We start from the raw sequence: 15,802 nt of genomic DNA on the forward strand, positions 1-15,802 counted from the left end.
CTGGGTTTCCTAAAGTTTTACCTTGATTTTTTTTTAGGGTACATAAACAGGCATGTTTCAAAACATAACACACACAACTCAGGAGCTTACAAAGTTCAACATTGAAAAACTTAAGGCAATATCAGACATTATAGTGGCCAAAATGTGTTGATATTGCCTTCATCAGATGGGGTAATGTCAACCCTGTAAAAGCCAAATTTTGAATATACACACAAATTAGGAGTCAATCTGGGGATTTTCCTCCTGATCCCATGCCTAATGTCAACATGTGCTATCTCCCATCATGGGGGATCAATGAACGTGTTTTGGGAGTGCAACCCCTTCCTCACACCTACTTGAGTTGCGAGGAAGGGTTTGCAGCCACAAAACGCGTACATCGATATCCCCTGATGGAAGATAGCACATGTTGACACACTGTGTGCATCTTCAAAATTTGGCTTTTAAAATGCATACATTTTTTTTAAATAAAAAAAGAAATGTTGGCATTTTTTGGGTATTTATATTCTTCCTACAACATCAATCATGTTCTTCAGTTTTTGTTCAATCTCATTTGTTTTGGCTTTGTAAAGTCTAAATCCTGACAACAATACATGATGTCCTAGATAAGCCTTTGGGCACTGTCACTGATGAAATGAGGAGCTTGTTTTTCCACAACATGCAAATCACCTAAAAGAAAAAAATATACAACATGTATTATAAATCTGCAGGCATATTACCTGAATCTGTGGTCTCAGACACTCACCTGTTGTGGTGACAATTTCCACCACCTCTCCTTCCTCCACATCCTCACCTTGTGGTGTTCCCTGATCCCCTTCTTCAGGAGGTGGGGGGTTCCTGGTGTGCTCAGTCGTCCCAAGTCTTTTCTCCCCTATGAGAATGAAACAAAAGGTATACTTAGCACACAAATATTTGAGGCCAGAAATAGGAATATGAAACATTGCTTGGAAGTGGGGTACAATTGTCTGTTTGGGCAGAGTTCAAAGCTGAAGACATGATTTATTCCCTTAACAAAGCTGGAATACTTACCTTTTTTGGACAAGTTTCACACATGTAGACACCCCAAGTATCCACTGGAGTACCTGTGTGGGACACCCTAAAAAGTTTGTTCTTGTGTCCCACACTAGTGCTCCTGAGTCCAGATGTGTAAACAGCTGCTGAGTAGGGATGAGCTTCGAGTTTGAGTCGAACTCATGTTCGACTCGAACATTAGCTGTTCGCAAGTTCGCCGAACAGCGAACAATTTGGGGTGTTCGCGGCAAATTCGAATGCCGCAGAACACCCTTTAAAAGTCTATGGGAGAAATCAAAAGTGCTAATTTTAAAGGCTTATATGCAAGTTATTGTCATAAAAAGTGTTTGGGGACCCGGGTCCTGCCCCAGGGGACATGGATCAATGCAAAAAAAAGTTTTAAAAATGGACGTTTTTTCAGGAGCAGTGATTTTAATAATGCTTAAAGTCAAACAATAAAAGTGTAATATCCCTTTAAATTTCGTACCTGGGGGGTGTCTATAGTATGCCTGTAAAGGGGCGCATGTTTCCCGTGTTTAGAACAATCTGACAGCAAAATGACATTTGGAAGGAAAAAACCCATTTAAAACTACCCGCGGCTATTGCATTGCCGATAATACACATAGAAGTTCATTGATAAAAACGGCATGGGAATTCCCCACAGGGAAACCCCGAACCAAAATTAAAAAAAAAAATGACGTGGGAGTCCCCCTAAATTCCATACCAGGCCCTTCAGGTCTGGTATGGATATTAAGGGGAACCCCGGCCAAAATAATAAAAAAAAAATGACGTGGGGTTCCCCCTAAATTCCATACCAGACCCTTCAGGTCTGGTAGGGATTTTAAGGGGAACCCCGTGCCAAAAAAAAACGGCGTGGGGTCCCCCCAAAAATCCATACCAGACCCTTATCCGAGCACGCAACCTGGCAGGCCGCAGGAAAAGAGGGGGGATGAGAGTGTGCCCCCCCTCCTGAACCGTACCAGGCCACATGCCCTCAACATTGGGAGGGTGCTTTGGGGTAGCCCCCCAAAACACCTTGTCCCCATGTTGATGAGGACAAGGGCCTCATCCCCACAACCCTGGCCGGTGGTTGTGGGGGTCTGCGGGCGGGGGGCTTATCAGAATCTGGAAGCCCCCTTTAACAAGGGGACCCCCAGATCTCGGCCCCCCCGTGTGAAATGGTAAGGGGGTACTTACCCCTACCATTTCACTAAAAAACTGTCAACAATGTTAAAAATGACAAGAGACAGTTTTTGACAATTCCTTTATTTAAAAGCTTCTTCTTTCTTCTATCTTCCTTCATCTTCTTCTTCTTCTGGTTCTTCTGGCTCTTTTGGTTCTTCCTCCAGCGTTCTCGTCCAGCCTCTGCTCCGCGGCGTCTTCTATCTTCTTCTCCTCGGGCCGCTCCGCACCCATGGCATGGGGGGAGGCTCCCACTCTTCTCTTCATCTTCTTCTTCATCCTCTTCTCTTCTTCCTTCTTCTCTTCTTCTCTTCTTCATTTTCTTCTCCGGGCCGCTCCGCACCCATGCTGGCATGGAGGGAGGCTCCCGCTGTGTGACGGCGTCTCCTTGTCTGATGGTTCTTAAATAACGGGGGGCGGGGCCACCCGGTGACCCCCTCTGACGCACAGGACATGATGGGACTTCCCTGTGGCATTCCCCATGACGTGGCCCCGCCCCCCCATTATTTAAGAACCGTCAGACAAGGAGACGCCGTCACACAGCGGGAGCCTCCCTCCATGCCAGCATGGGTGCGGAGCGGCCCGGAGAAGAAAATGAAGAAGAGAAGAGGATGAAGAAGAAGATGAAGAGAAGAGCGGGAGCCTTCCCCCGTGCCATGGGTGCGGAGCGGCCCGAGGAGAAGAAGATAGAAGACACCGCGGAGGAGATGCTGGACGAGAACGCCGGAGGAAGAACCAGAAGAGCCAGAAGAACCAGAAGAAGAAGAAGATGAAGGAAGATAGAAGAAAGAAGAAGCATTTAAATAAAGGAATTGTCAAAAACTGTCTCTTGTCATTTTTAACATTTTTGACAGTTTTTTAGTGAAATGGTAGGGGTGAGTACCCCCTTACCATTTCACACAGGGGGGGCCGAGATCTGGGGGTCCCCTTGTTAAAGGGGGCTTCCAGATTCCGATAAGCCCCCCGCCCGCAGACCCCCACAACCACCGGCCAGGGTTGTGGGGATGAGGCCCTTGTCCTCATCAACGTGGGGACAAGGTGTTTTGGGGGCTACCCCAAAGCACCCTCCCAATGTTGAGGGCATGTGGCCTGGTACGGTTCAGGAGGGGGGGCGCACTCTCGTCCCCCCCTCTTTTCCTGCGGCCTGCCAGGTTGCGTGCTTGGATAAGGGTCTGGTATGGATTTTTGGGGGGACCCCACGCCGTTTTTTTTTTTTTTTTTGGCGCGGGGTTCCCCTTAAAATCCATACCAGACCTGAAGGGTCTGGTATGGAATTTAGGGGGAACCCCACATCATTTTTTTTTTTTAATTTTGGCCGGGGTTCCCCTTAATATCCATACAGACCTGAAGGGCCTGGTATGGAATTTAGGGGGACTCCCACGTCATTTTTTTTTTTAAATTTTGGTTCGGGGTTTCCCTGTGGGGAATTCCCATGCCGTTTTTATCAATGAACTTCTATGTGTATTATCGGCAATGCAATAGCCGCGGGTAGTTTTAAATGGGTTTTTTCCTTCCAAATGTCATTTTGCTGTCAGACTGTTCTAAACACGGGAAATCACTGCTCCTGGAAAAACGTCCGTTTTTAAAACTTTTTTTGCATTGATCCATGTCCCCTGGGGCAGGACCCGGGTCCCAAAACACTTTTTATGACAATAACTTGCATATAAGCCTTTAAAATTAGCACTTTTGATTATTCATGTTCGTGTCCCATAGACTTTAACGGTGTTCGCGTGTTCGAGCGAACTTTTTTCCTGTTCGCATGTTCTGGTGCGAACCGAACAGGGGGGTATTCGGCTCATCCCTACTGCTGAGTGTCCTCTCCTTACATTACACTGAATCAAGTTTGCCATTCCTTCTAGTTTCAAACACATCTAGACAACAATGTCCTAAACTTCTTTTAATACAAATTATCATGACCAAATGTAGTTAACCCTGTATCTGGGAAAAATATCATATTTAGTTAGCAAACAAACAATGTTTCCTACGACCGGTTACTGTGCCCATGAACATGAAAGTTGCCATTTTAAACTGTCCAACAGTAAAGAAAAGCACATGGCGCAGCATGCAAGTAATAATAATAATAGGAACACACGACAACTACTTACGTTTTAGAAGCATTCTCTTGATCCTTCTGTACTGATTCTGCTCCCTCAGTTTCAGGTCTGACCAGCGTTTCCTCAATTGCTCCTTGGATCGTCGTACCCCAAAATTCCGGCGCAGACTCTTCACAACTTTAGTCATGATCTTGGCCTTTCTCTCATTTGGCTTCAGGTACGGTCCATACTTCCTATCATAGTGGGCCCTCTTTAATATGTCCACCATCTCCACCATCTCTACAAAAGACATATTTGAGGCCTTAAATCTCCTCCTCCGGGATTGTGACGTTTCTTGCTCCGGGCTTTCCTCCTCGTTACTGCTATTATCACGCACATGCTGTGTACACTCCGCCATGTTGTCTCCCACTGCACACCCAAAGAGAAGGGGCGGGGAATATTCTAGAAAGAACGTCAGGGGCAGGCGACGCGGGCAGAGTTTCATGCATGCGGAGTGTATATAAAGCTAACATGCATGTGTCGTATGTACGTTCTGTGTGCAGAAGGAGAAACGGAAGCAACGAATGTAATAACAAACGTAACATTTTAACTTGGGACATGAGTGGCCTATACTGATTCTAGATTGAGGCCTATTTTGGGATACGATTTGGAGAGTTTAGCCTGATATTGGTGTTTTTGTCTTTTGTTTGGTCTTGCAGCAAAAATGAAACAATTTAAAGACCTTTTCATTGGCCAGTTCATTAATAAATACAGGGATATGCGCAATTTGTGGGAGGTGAAAAACCCCTTAAATAAGAAATAAACCAGCTAGGAAGGCATCGCTGGAGAAACTGCTGGAATTTGTGAAGACGCAGGTCCCCAACGCAGACATCGACTTTGTGGAGAGGAAAATTGGTAGCTTGAGAAGCACGTATAGGAAGGAGCTTAATAAGATCTAGGCTTCCATGAGGTCAGGAGCAGCAGCAGAGTATGTGTATGCACCCAGCCTGAGGTACTACAACAAAATGCATTTTCTGGAAGACCAGATGGAAACCAGGGAATCACTTTCCACACTTCCATCCAGCCTTCCCTCCACCCTTCCCTCAACCCCAGCTGAGGTTTTCGAGGACCAACCTGGGCCTTCCATCCAGGAAGAAATTGAGGAGCCCAGCTGGAGCCAGGTATAGTATTTTTCAACATATTTTTTATGTGAAAATGATTGTTGTTAACTAGATGTTATTATTGCTAACAAATGAATGATTTAACAAAAAGTGTTTTACATATCAATAGACAGTAGGGGCCAAAAATGATTGTGACAAGAATGAAAAATGTTGGGCTCGGAATGATACTCTTTTCTATATATTAACATTCAATTTGAAACAGTCATGAGCTGAAAATTGTGTGTGATTGATGAACCAAAAACTAAAACTATTTCATACACAGGAAGACCTCAGCCAGGAGGAGGCTCTGGAATGTGGCACACAGGAGGAGGCAGGGGGAAGTGTCAGCCAGGAGGTGGCCAGGCCCTGTAGCCTCACCCAATCCCAGGTCCCTCCTCTCCGCCTTCCACCCAAAAGGCCCAGGAAGGGGAGTAACATGGAGGAGGCAGCATTTGTCCTCATTAAGGAGGCTAATGAGGCCCTGAAAGCCCCCCTCAATGCTGGAGAGGCCTATGGCTACTATATAGCCTCAAATTTGCACAAAATGGAGGAGGGCCAACGCCTCAACTGTGAAATTTTTTTTTTGAGGCCATTCACGTGGGGTTGAGGGGGCAAATGACCGATGATGTCCACTTATGTGTGCTTGCCCATCCTCCTCCTCCTCCTGCCACAAGTCCACCTCCAGAGCCACAGCCTCCAAGGAAGGCTGCAGGGAAGGCTGCAGGGGAGCATGGAGGGAAGGCTGCAGGGAAGGCTGCAGGGGAGCATGGAGGGAAGGCTGCAGCGAAGAGAAGAAAGTGATGACCTAGGTTCAGTCTGGTCTGACAGAAGACTCAGGCTGTGGTGGTACCACAGCCTGGGGACATATATGTCATCTGCTGCTGTTTGTAATCTCTGGGAGTCCTGGACCAGATTGTGCTCCCTATTATATGGACTTCTCAAGCTACCAATTTTTTTAGCCACAGAGTTGATGTCTGCCCTGGGGTACAAAGGCTTCGCAAATTCCAGCTGTTTCTCCAACGTTGCCTTCCCTCTTTATTTTGTTATTATGAGCCAGAATAAATGGAGATTTTTTGATAGGAAAATACTTGCCTATGTGTTTTTATTCAAATAGGACAGTTTTTTTGTGAGTAGGCAGGTACATTTCAAAAATACAATGTCAAATTAACAAGAGACACCAAGCAACCTCCTTGAGGTTTCCAAATACAAGATAATAATGGTGTTGTGGAAACGTGACATACAAACAAAAAATATGGAGCTCACTATAAAATAATTTAAAATTAAAAAAAACAACAGGAGATCTTGTTTAAAAAAATAAAATAAAAATGACTATAAAAAAAATCAAAACATTATTATGAAGATCTGGCTTTAAAAACTAAAAATATTATTAATGAGATCATAAGAAATAATAAAGAAATCAGTTTGTGTGAATATGAACAGCAAAACAACTTCATTCTTCTAGCATTATAAAGAAGAAGAGAATGCGCTGCATTAAACTATTTAAAACATTTCAGCGTGACGAATGTGCCATCTCCATTACGACCAGTAGTTTTACCATACTGAACTCGTAATTGACTCTGAGCATGCGTGATTTTTGGCGCGTCGGAATTGCATACTGACGATAGCATTTTCGGCTAGGAACTTTTCCCGACCGAAAATAGGTAATAGGTAAATTTAGTGGGTCATCTGTTCTGTATGTAGCGCTGGTAGATTTTTTTCAATCTACCGCTTATAGGTAAATTTAGTGCGTCATCTGTTCTGTACTTAGTTCAGATTCAATTTAGTGTTAGATTGGCCTCTGTTCCAGCTTGGCTGTGTTGCGTGCAATTCCACATTGTGCCTGTGGATGTCGTTGTTATCATGGGCCAGTGTTGGAAAAGCAGCAGGCTGAAGTGTATGAGTGCTCTTCTGTCCCGGAGACAACTCGGCGGAGGTGGTCCTCCGAGTTGCATTCTGGGAGAGGGTATTTATGGAACAGACGCCATGTTTGGGGGTCTTCTAGCATCGTGGCCCTCCTGGCCTAGAGGTATTTGTCAGTGAGTTCTACCTCGTAGCCCTCCGGCTTGGAGGGTTGCGTTGCGGCAGCCGTGCAGTTGGGCCCAGAAGTCTGTCTGGGGCCTGCTAAAGCTGGGATGGTCCTGTACTGTCTGTCCTGCGAGAAGAACCTGGACAATTGGGAAGATCCAGGGGATGACCCATCTTGGAAGAGACCATGCAAGGCTGGTCTTAAGAAGGGCCTGGTGACTCGGTTGGAGGACATATCCTAAACTACACTACCGCACAAGTACTGCCGGGTCGGCTTAAAGGTTATGGTACTGTGTTTGCTGTTCACCAAAAACTACTACAGCCTGTGGCAGAGGATCGTACAGTTTTGTTTCACTTAAGTCTGTGGCAGAGACTTTTCTTTTTGTTCATGCTGCGTACTGGCTGGTGAGAGAAACCTATTCGGGCGGGCAAAGATTTAATCCTAAGCAGAGGATACATCCACCCTAAAGATTTAAATTCCTTGATGCTACCCCAAGAAAAAGGTATTTGAACTTCCTTGCAACTCTTCTTCTACCTCTTTCCTGCTACTTCTTCCAGTTATCTCCCATTAAAGCATTGGAAAAATATTCAAGTGACTGTTTCCTACATTGCCTGACAGTAAGCTCAACGGGACCCTAGACCCGGTATTGGTGAAATTACAGGGGAAAAAGGTGGCGGTAACAGCCCGTTAAAAATCAGCAGCTCCACCGTGAGTTAGTGCTACATGTGGGGACGTCGTCCGGGATTGTTTGCTGTTACTCTAGCAGCCCTGAAGAGAATTTCACCGGGAGTTTATTTTAACAAGAGGTTTCTGGACTTTGTCACTTTTTCCAGGACAAGAAGGGGTTAAATTGCAGGACTTTATTTCTGACTGCATAGTAAAAGCCCGGGAGCTACGTGATCAGAGGAACAAGTGGGAGGAGCCTAACCTACTTGTTGCCGCGTGGGACGCGGGTTGTGTGTGTTTGGCAGCAAGAGAAAGAGAAGACTCGTGATCGTATTGAGAGGATCAGAGATTGCAGTCATGTCTTCTTTCCCATTGGTACCATCGACTATGGGGTCCAAGATGTTCCCTACGAGTACTGCTGCAGGTGCTATGCTGACTGGAACTCTGCTAACAGATACCGGCATTCGTTTGAGGCAGCAGGGGTGGTTCGTACTATACACAGTTGGAGATATCGAAGGGCTGGGCATGCTTTGCCAAAAGTGTGAAGGACTGTGTTCGTCCTACCCCTCCCCGACGCGTATTCAGCACAGGGATCACGTGCCTTCCTCTGGGGGATCTCAGTTCTATATACTACACTCTGGAAAGGCTGGTGCACTCACGCACCTGTATATTGTAAGTGGTGGGAAGTTTTAATTTACTTTTAATAAAACCTTGGCTATATCACACTATGGAGTTTTTTCTTTCTTTTATGTGAAACCATTGATGTCATCTGAGTGGGTTGGAGTTCACACCAACATACCCTGTATGAGCCCAGGAGTGGCTCCAATGCGTGTTTAGACACCGTTTAATTACCGTGTCACACGCTTAGAGGTGAGCGCAAGCACGAGTGGGGGGTCACAGGAGAGCACTGAAGCATGCTGTATTGTGAACACCATTAAGGAGGAGCATGATGAACACTGTTTTTTATGGACACTATATACCTGCACTTTACGTTTTGTTATCAATGAACTGAATTTTATTTGGAAGAGGACACTTGATTGCTACACAATTAGCACCTGGATTTTATAAATGATTGCTACACAATTAGCACCTGGGCTTTATATATAATCATATGCATATATTGTTTTCCTTTTTTGCATGTTGCACTTTATAATATACTTTCACAAAAGGACCGTATCTATTATATTGGTTTGTGTAATATTGGCACTATTTTATTATATTGAATTTTTGCAGCACAGTTCTATATTATATATATACTTCTTAGTAATTGGGATATATTTGTAGCAAATTTTTTTTTTATTTTATCGCAGACACAATTACTTATATAATTTTTGTATGTGCACGAAATGAAACGTGGTCAGTGTTTGCAGCTTATCTGTAATTGATTTACCTTCCAGAGGCATTAACCCATTTGTGGCTCGCAAGACCTTCACATAATTTGCTTAATTTTGAGCAGACACCCGTAGGATCTATGGTGCGCAAATCACCAAACTCTTGTGTGCCTCCTGGTTTAGGAAAAAATAGAACCTTGCCTAGACTTGCTCGGTTACAGAGAGTGCTCACCAAACGAGTTGCCACAGAATATGGTCCGGAATTTCCCTACGTTACTCAGGAAATTATGTAGGAAATTGAGACCAACCGGGAACAGTGGTACCGTGAAGCAGTTTGGGCTTATTTGTCTGTGCCGAAACCTTTCCGGAGATCTGGTTATTCTGCTGCCATGGATGAACGTTTTAATGGGTGTCTGCTGCACTGGAACTATGGTCGGCACATCTATGCTGACAAAGTGGTCATTTGCAGACCTGGAAAAGATGACATTGTTTATTTTATCACCACCGTGGATAAGCAGGGGAAGAAACTGACATTGCCAGATCCCCGGTTTTATTGGTGATTATCCAAAGGGACTGTTGTCATCTATTTTCTTTAAAAAAAAAAGAAAAGAACTTTGGGGTATATAGTCAGAAAGTGTTTAGAGATCTCCATGGTCAAGAGGTTATATTCATCTTAGCGTTTTCAAACCCAAAGACTTTTTGCTAACTGGATTTCAGTATCGAAAAGATTTACAATTTACCCAGAGATAGGGATGGACTATTCAAGTTATTTTAGTTAATTTCCATTAAAAGGAAAATATGTGGGAAGAGAGTGTCATTCTTTTGTTGGAATGAGGCTTTGCTGCTAAATTGTTTAGTGATGATACTGTACATGTTTGTGTGTGTCTAATTTTGTTTCTTTCAGGAACAATCAGATCTCCTATCAAGCTGTTAGGCTTTTCAGCTAGGTAGATAGTGAGGTTGTGTGACATGTTTGATGTGAATATGTTATTGTATAAATGTTGAAACTGTAATATTTTCTATTCTGCCTTTTTTCTTTCTCATCCAAGTTCTAAGTTCAAATATCCACTCTCAGGCTTGAGAGTTGTATTTTGACAGACGTTGAGGACAACGTCTATTATAGTGGGGGGAGTATGTAGCGCTGGTAAATTTTTTTCAATCTACCGCTTATAGGTAAATTTAGTGGGTCATCTGTTCTGTACATAGTTCAGATTCAATTTAGTGTTAGATTGGCCTCTGTTCCAGCTTGGCTGTGTTGCGTTCAGTTCCATGTCGTGCCTGTGGGTGTCGTTGTTATCATGGGCCAGTGTTGGAAAAGCAGCAGGCTGAAGTGTATGAGTGCTCTTCTGTCCCGGAGATAGGGATGAGCCGAACACCCCCCCCCTCCCCCCCGGTTCGGTTCGCACCAGAACCTGCGAACGGACCGAAAATTCGCACGAACGTTAAAACCCCATTGACGTCTATGGGACTCGAACGTTCAAAATCAAAAGTGCTCATTTTAAAGGCTAATTTGCATGGTATTGTCCTAAAAAGGGCTTGGGGACCTGGGTCCTGCCCCAGGGGACATGTATTGAATATATATAAAAAACCGCTGCGCTTAGGACAAGATATAAGGTATGCAGCCCCCCTAAAGAAGCCTCCCTAAGGAAACTCCACAAAATGTTTAAAATATATACTGGGGTATGGCGCTCCCTTTAGAATAATGGGATAGTTTGGTAGGGGGAAATGGATGTATAGTTCCTAGCACCTAGAACCAGTTTGTAACTCCAATTATACCCCTATTGGTGGTACAGGGTACCATCAACCCTATAAAGTGCAGAAAACCTAATGTGCAGTAGTGCAATCTTCAGTGAGACATTTCATACCTCATACATGTGGTCACATAAAAAATATATAAAGCCAAACTAAACATTCATAAGTCACACATGTGACCACCCTTGGGTAAAAAAGGGGTTAAAGTGCTAAACCCCTAATTATATATTATATATTAGATCTTCACCACCAAGCCAGCGTAAATAGTGGCTTGTTCGCAAAAAACATACATACACCTTAAAGTATGCCAGTGAACATAATCCTAGATGTGCAAATCAATAATTTTCCATATGTCCCATAGACTCAGTCCAGATGTGTGCAAATCAATTAATAATAAGTAATAAATAATTATAGTCCATGTAGTAATCAAAAAATCTTCAACTCCAATGTTCAGGATTTCCAAAAGCTGTGACCCAGAGCTGTGTCCCCTGCCCCAGGGGACATGTATCAATGCAAAAAAAACTTTTAAAAACGGAAATTTTTTCAGGAGCAGTGATTTTAATGATGCTTAAAGTTAAAAAAAAAAAAGTGAAATATTCCTTTAAATATCGTACGTGGGGGGTGTCTATAGTATGCCTGTAAAGTGGCGCGTGTTTCCCATGCTTAGAACAGTCCCTGTACAAAATGTAATTTTTAAAGGAAAAAAGTCATTTAAAACTGCTTGCGGCTTTAATGTAATGTCGGGTCCCGGCAATATGGATGAAAATCAGTGAGACAAACGGCATGCGTATCTCCCAGTTCATTACCAGGCCCTTTGGGTCTTGTATGGATATTAAGGGGAACCCCGCACCCAAATTAAAAAAGGAAACAGCAGTATACAGGCTCTGTACTCTGAACAGCAGTATACAGGCGGTGAAAACAAGACAGGGACTGTAGGTTTGTTGTTAAGTAAAATCTATTTGTAATTTTGAACTGGTACATTTTTAACGTGTTTAGCTCCAGCCAAAAAATCTATTTTAAGCTTTTTGGAAAACATAGATGAAGGGTTATCACCCCTGTAACATTTGTTTTGCTGTCTGTGTTTCTCTTCAGAAGATTTCACCTCACTTTTTGTCCCAATGAAAATTTGGGTTTTTTTGTGAAACAAGGATTGGTGATAAAGCATCAGTGGAAAGGAGAAATGTTTTTCCCATATTAACTCTTACAGGAGATAATTTCCCTTCCTAGGGGTAGATTTCATCTCACTTCCTGTTGTCTCCTTCCTTTGCAAGTAGGAGTCGTTTGTAAGATGGATGTTTGAAAGTAGGGGCCTGCCCTATATACGCAGAAATTTGGGCCTTAGGTGTTGTTGTGGCCACAACACTGTAAGCCCTCACAGGGCCCTGCTGTGAAATATTAGATCAAGAATTGTAATTACATGCCCCTGTTGAACAGGGGCAGAAAAATTGGGCCTTTGGTGGTGGTGGTGGTGCTGGTGCCACAACACTGCAACTCCTCACAGATACTCTAGTTGGAACGCAGGAATGAGCCCTGCTGCAAAGTATTGCATCAAAAATTGTAATTACACGCCCCTGTTAAACAGGGGCTGAAAAATTGGGCCTTAGGCACTGGTGGCGGCGCCCAGAACCAAAAATGTTCTTACAAGCTATCAGCGTGATCATTGAGGAGGAAGAGGATAATTACTCAGGATAGTCACTCAGCATCAGCATAGGCAGTCTTTGAAGGGATCTGAGATTTCAAAAAAAATTATTCGGTTACATCAGCATCAGGTGCTTGGTAGCTGGTGGTGATCCAAGACTGATTCATTTTTATGAAGGTCAGTCGATTGACCGAGTCGGTGGACAGACGCACCCTGTGATCGGTTACAAAGCCTCCAGCAGCACTGAATGTGCGTTCCGAAAGAACGCTGGATGCAGGACAGGCCAGTAGCTCAATTGCATACTGTGCAAGCTCTGGCCATTGATCCATCCTCAAGACCCAGTAACCCAGAGGATTTTCGGTGGGAAAGGTGTCCAAGTCAGATCTTGCCCTTAGGTATTCCTGCCCCATGTAAAACAGACGCTGGCGATGGTTGCTGGAACCTATCAGACCTTGGGGCTGCGGACCAAAAAATTGTCTGAACGCATCGGTCAGACGGCCACCTTCTCCACCGCTCCTTCTTTGACTGACCGAAGCCTCAGCAACACGTTGTCCAGAAACAGGAGTTTGTAACCTCCTAGTTTCTGGGAATGCGTTGCACAGACCTTTCTGCAAGGCCTCCCGAAGATGTTTCATCCTCTGCTCCCTCTGCGACGACAAGATAAGGTCCGCAACCTTACCCTTGTAACGTGGATCAAGGAGGGTTGCCAGCCAGTATTGGTCCTTCTCCTTGATACCACGAATACGAGGATCCTTACACATACTTTGCAGGATCAGGGAGGCCATGCAGCGTCGGTTTGCTGAGGCATTCGATCCGGAGTCCTCTGGGTCACTAAGGACGACATGGTCCGCAGCCACCTCCTCCCAGCCACGTACAAGTCCACGTGTTTCTTGGGACTGATCCCTTAAAGACTGCTGCTGATGCTGAGTGCCAGGCTCCACCTCCATACTGACACAATCCTCCTCCTCTTCCTGTGTGATTGGCGGGCACGCAGGAACACTGTCTGGATAAAGGGGGCCTTGAGAGCTAAGGAAGTCCTCCTCTTCCTGCCTCTGTTCTGCCTCAAGTGCCCTGTACATTATTCCACGCAGCGTGTGCTCCAACAGGTGGACAAGGGGGACAGTGTCACTGATGCATGCACTGTCACTGCTCACCATCCTCGTGGCCTCCTCAAATGGTGACAGGACAGTGCATGCATCCCTGATCATAGCCCACTGGCGTGGGGAAAAAAAACAAGCTCCCCTGACCCTGTCCTGGTGCCATAGTCGCACAGGTACTCATTGATGGCCCTCTGCTGCGTGTGCAGCAGCTGCAGCATGGCCAACGTTGAGTTCCACCTGGTGGGCATGTCACAGATTAGGAGGTTCTTGGGCAGGTTAAACTCCTTTTGGAGGTCTGCCAGCCGAGCACTGGCATTATATGACCGGCGGAAATGTACACAGACTTTTCTGGCCTGCCTCAGGACATCCTGTAAGCCCGGGTACCTGCCCAAGAACTGCTGCACCACCAAGTTAAGGATGTGAGCCAAACAGGGCACATGGGTCATTTGTCCCTGTCGGAGGGCAGAGAGGAGGTTGGTGCCATTGTCGCAAACCACCATTCCTGCCTTGGGGTGGCGTCAACCACCTCTGAACCTGCCCCTGCAGAGCTGACAGAACCTCTGCCCCAGTGTGGCTCCTGTCCCCCAAGCATACCAGCTCAAGCACCGCATGGCATCTTTTGGCCTGCATACTTGCGTAGCCCCTTGAACGGCTACGGAGCACCGCTGGTTCCGAGGACAAAGCACAGGAAGAGGCCATGGAGGAAGAAGAAGAGGAGGGGGTGGAGGAGAGAGATGTGTCACAATCATTAGTAGTGGCATTTTAAAGGCGTGGTGGTGGAACAACCTCCAACACTACTGCATCTTGTCCTGCATCCTTCCCAGCTGCCAGCAGAGTCACCCAATGCGCGGTGAAACTTAGGAACCGTCCCTGCCCATGCCTACTGGACCATGAGTTAGCAGTAATATGCACCTTACCACTGACCGCCCTGTTCAGCGAGGCATGGACATTGTCTTCCACATGCCGGTAGAGAGCCGGAATCGCCTTCTGTGAGAAAAAGTGGTGTTTGGGTACCTGCCACTGAGGAACCGCACATTCCACAAACTCACAGAAGGCGGCAGAGTCTACCAACTGAAAAGGCAGCAGTTAAAGTGCTAGCAATTTTGCCAAGCTAGCATTCAACCGCTGGGCATGTGGATGGCTGGGAGCTAACTTCTTTCGGCTGTGCAGCAGCTGGGGCAGGGAAATTTGCCTGGTACAATCTGACGTTGGTGTACCGAAAGCAGATTGCCCACAAGTACTTGGCTGTGACACACCTAATTCTACACCTTAATTTCTCTCAGTGCAGGTCTCAGAGAGGACTGAAGGTATAGTGGGGTTGGAGATCTCAGCTGATGAGGAGCAAGGAGAGGTCCTCTTTGTTCTTTGGTGTGGGTCTTTTAGATACGCTTGCCAACGAACTGCATGGCAGGTCAACATATGTCTGGTCAAGCATGTGGTGCCCAAGCGGGAGATGTTTTGGCCACGCGAGATACGCTTGAGACATATGTTGCAAACAGCAGCGGTGCGATCTGATGCACTCGTCTCAAAAAGGTGCACACCAAAGAACTTTTGGAATAACGCACAGAGACAGCAGTGCCCTGCACATGCGGAGCTTTGGGGTGTGATGCAGTCAGTGGGCTGCTCTTAGGCTGGCCCCTGGAGGGCATCCTGCCTCGTTGTTGATGTGCCTCCTCCTCCTCCTCCTCTCTCCTACCAGGCACCCACGTTGAGTCAGTGACCTCATCATCCCCTCCCTCCCCATCACTGGAGCAAACCTGGCAGTATGCTGCAGCAGGGGGAGCATGACTGCCAGATTGCTGTCCTTCAGGGGCACCCCCTCTGTCCGTGCTCACGTTACTGCCTTCATCTAGCTCAGTATCATCATCAGAGCCTTCTAAACGCTTGGCATCCTCCTGGAGGATG

At 45.7% G+C, this 15,802-nt stretch overlaps 1 protein-coding gene across 1 annotated transcript in view; it reads right to left on the reverse strand.

Annotated features, from left to right (window-relative positions):
* Positions 1-343: 343 nt before the first annotated feature.
* LOC141139089 (alpha-1,4-N-acetylglucosaminyltransferase-like) overlaps positions 344-15,802 on the reverse strand; it is an 82,417-nt gene continuing 66,958 nt past the window's right edge. Inside the window, exons 3-4 of the mRNA XM_073624899.1 lie at positions 743-868; positions 344-666 (exon numbers count right to left, since the gene is read on the reverse strand). Coding sequence (XP_073481000.1) covers positions 571-666; positions 743-868 — 222 coding nt within the window. The 3' untranslated portion in view covers positions 344-570. The remainder of the gene's footprint in view (positions 667-742; positions 869-15,802) is intronic.

The sequence above is a fragment of the Aquarana catesbeiana genome, linkage group LG04 (genome assembly GCF_042186555.1).
Source record: "Aquarana catesbeiana isolate 2022-GZ linkage group LG04, ASM4218655v1, whole genome shotgun sequence".
NCBI lineage: Eukaryota > Metazoa > Chordata > Amphibia > Anura > Ranidae > Aquarana > Aquarana catesbeiana.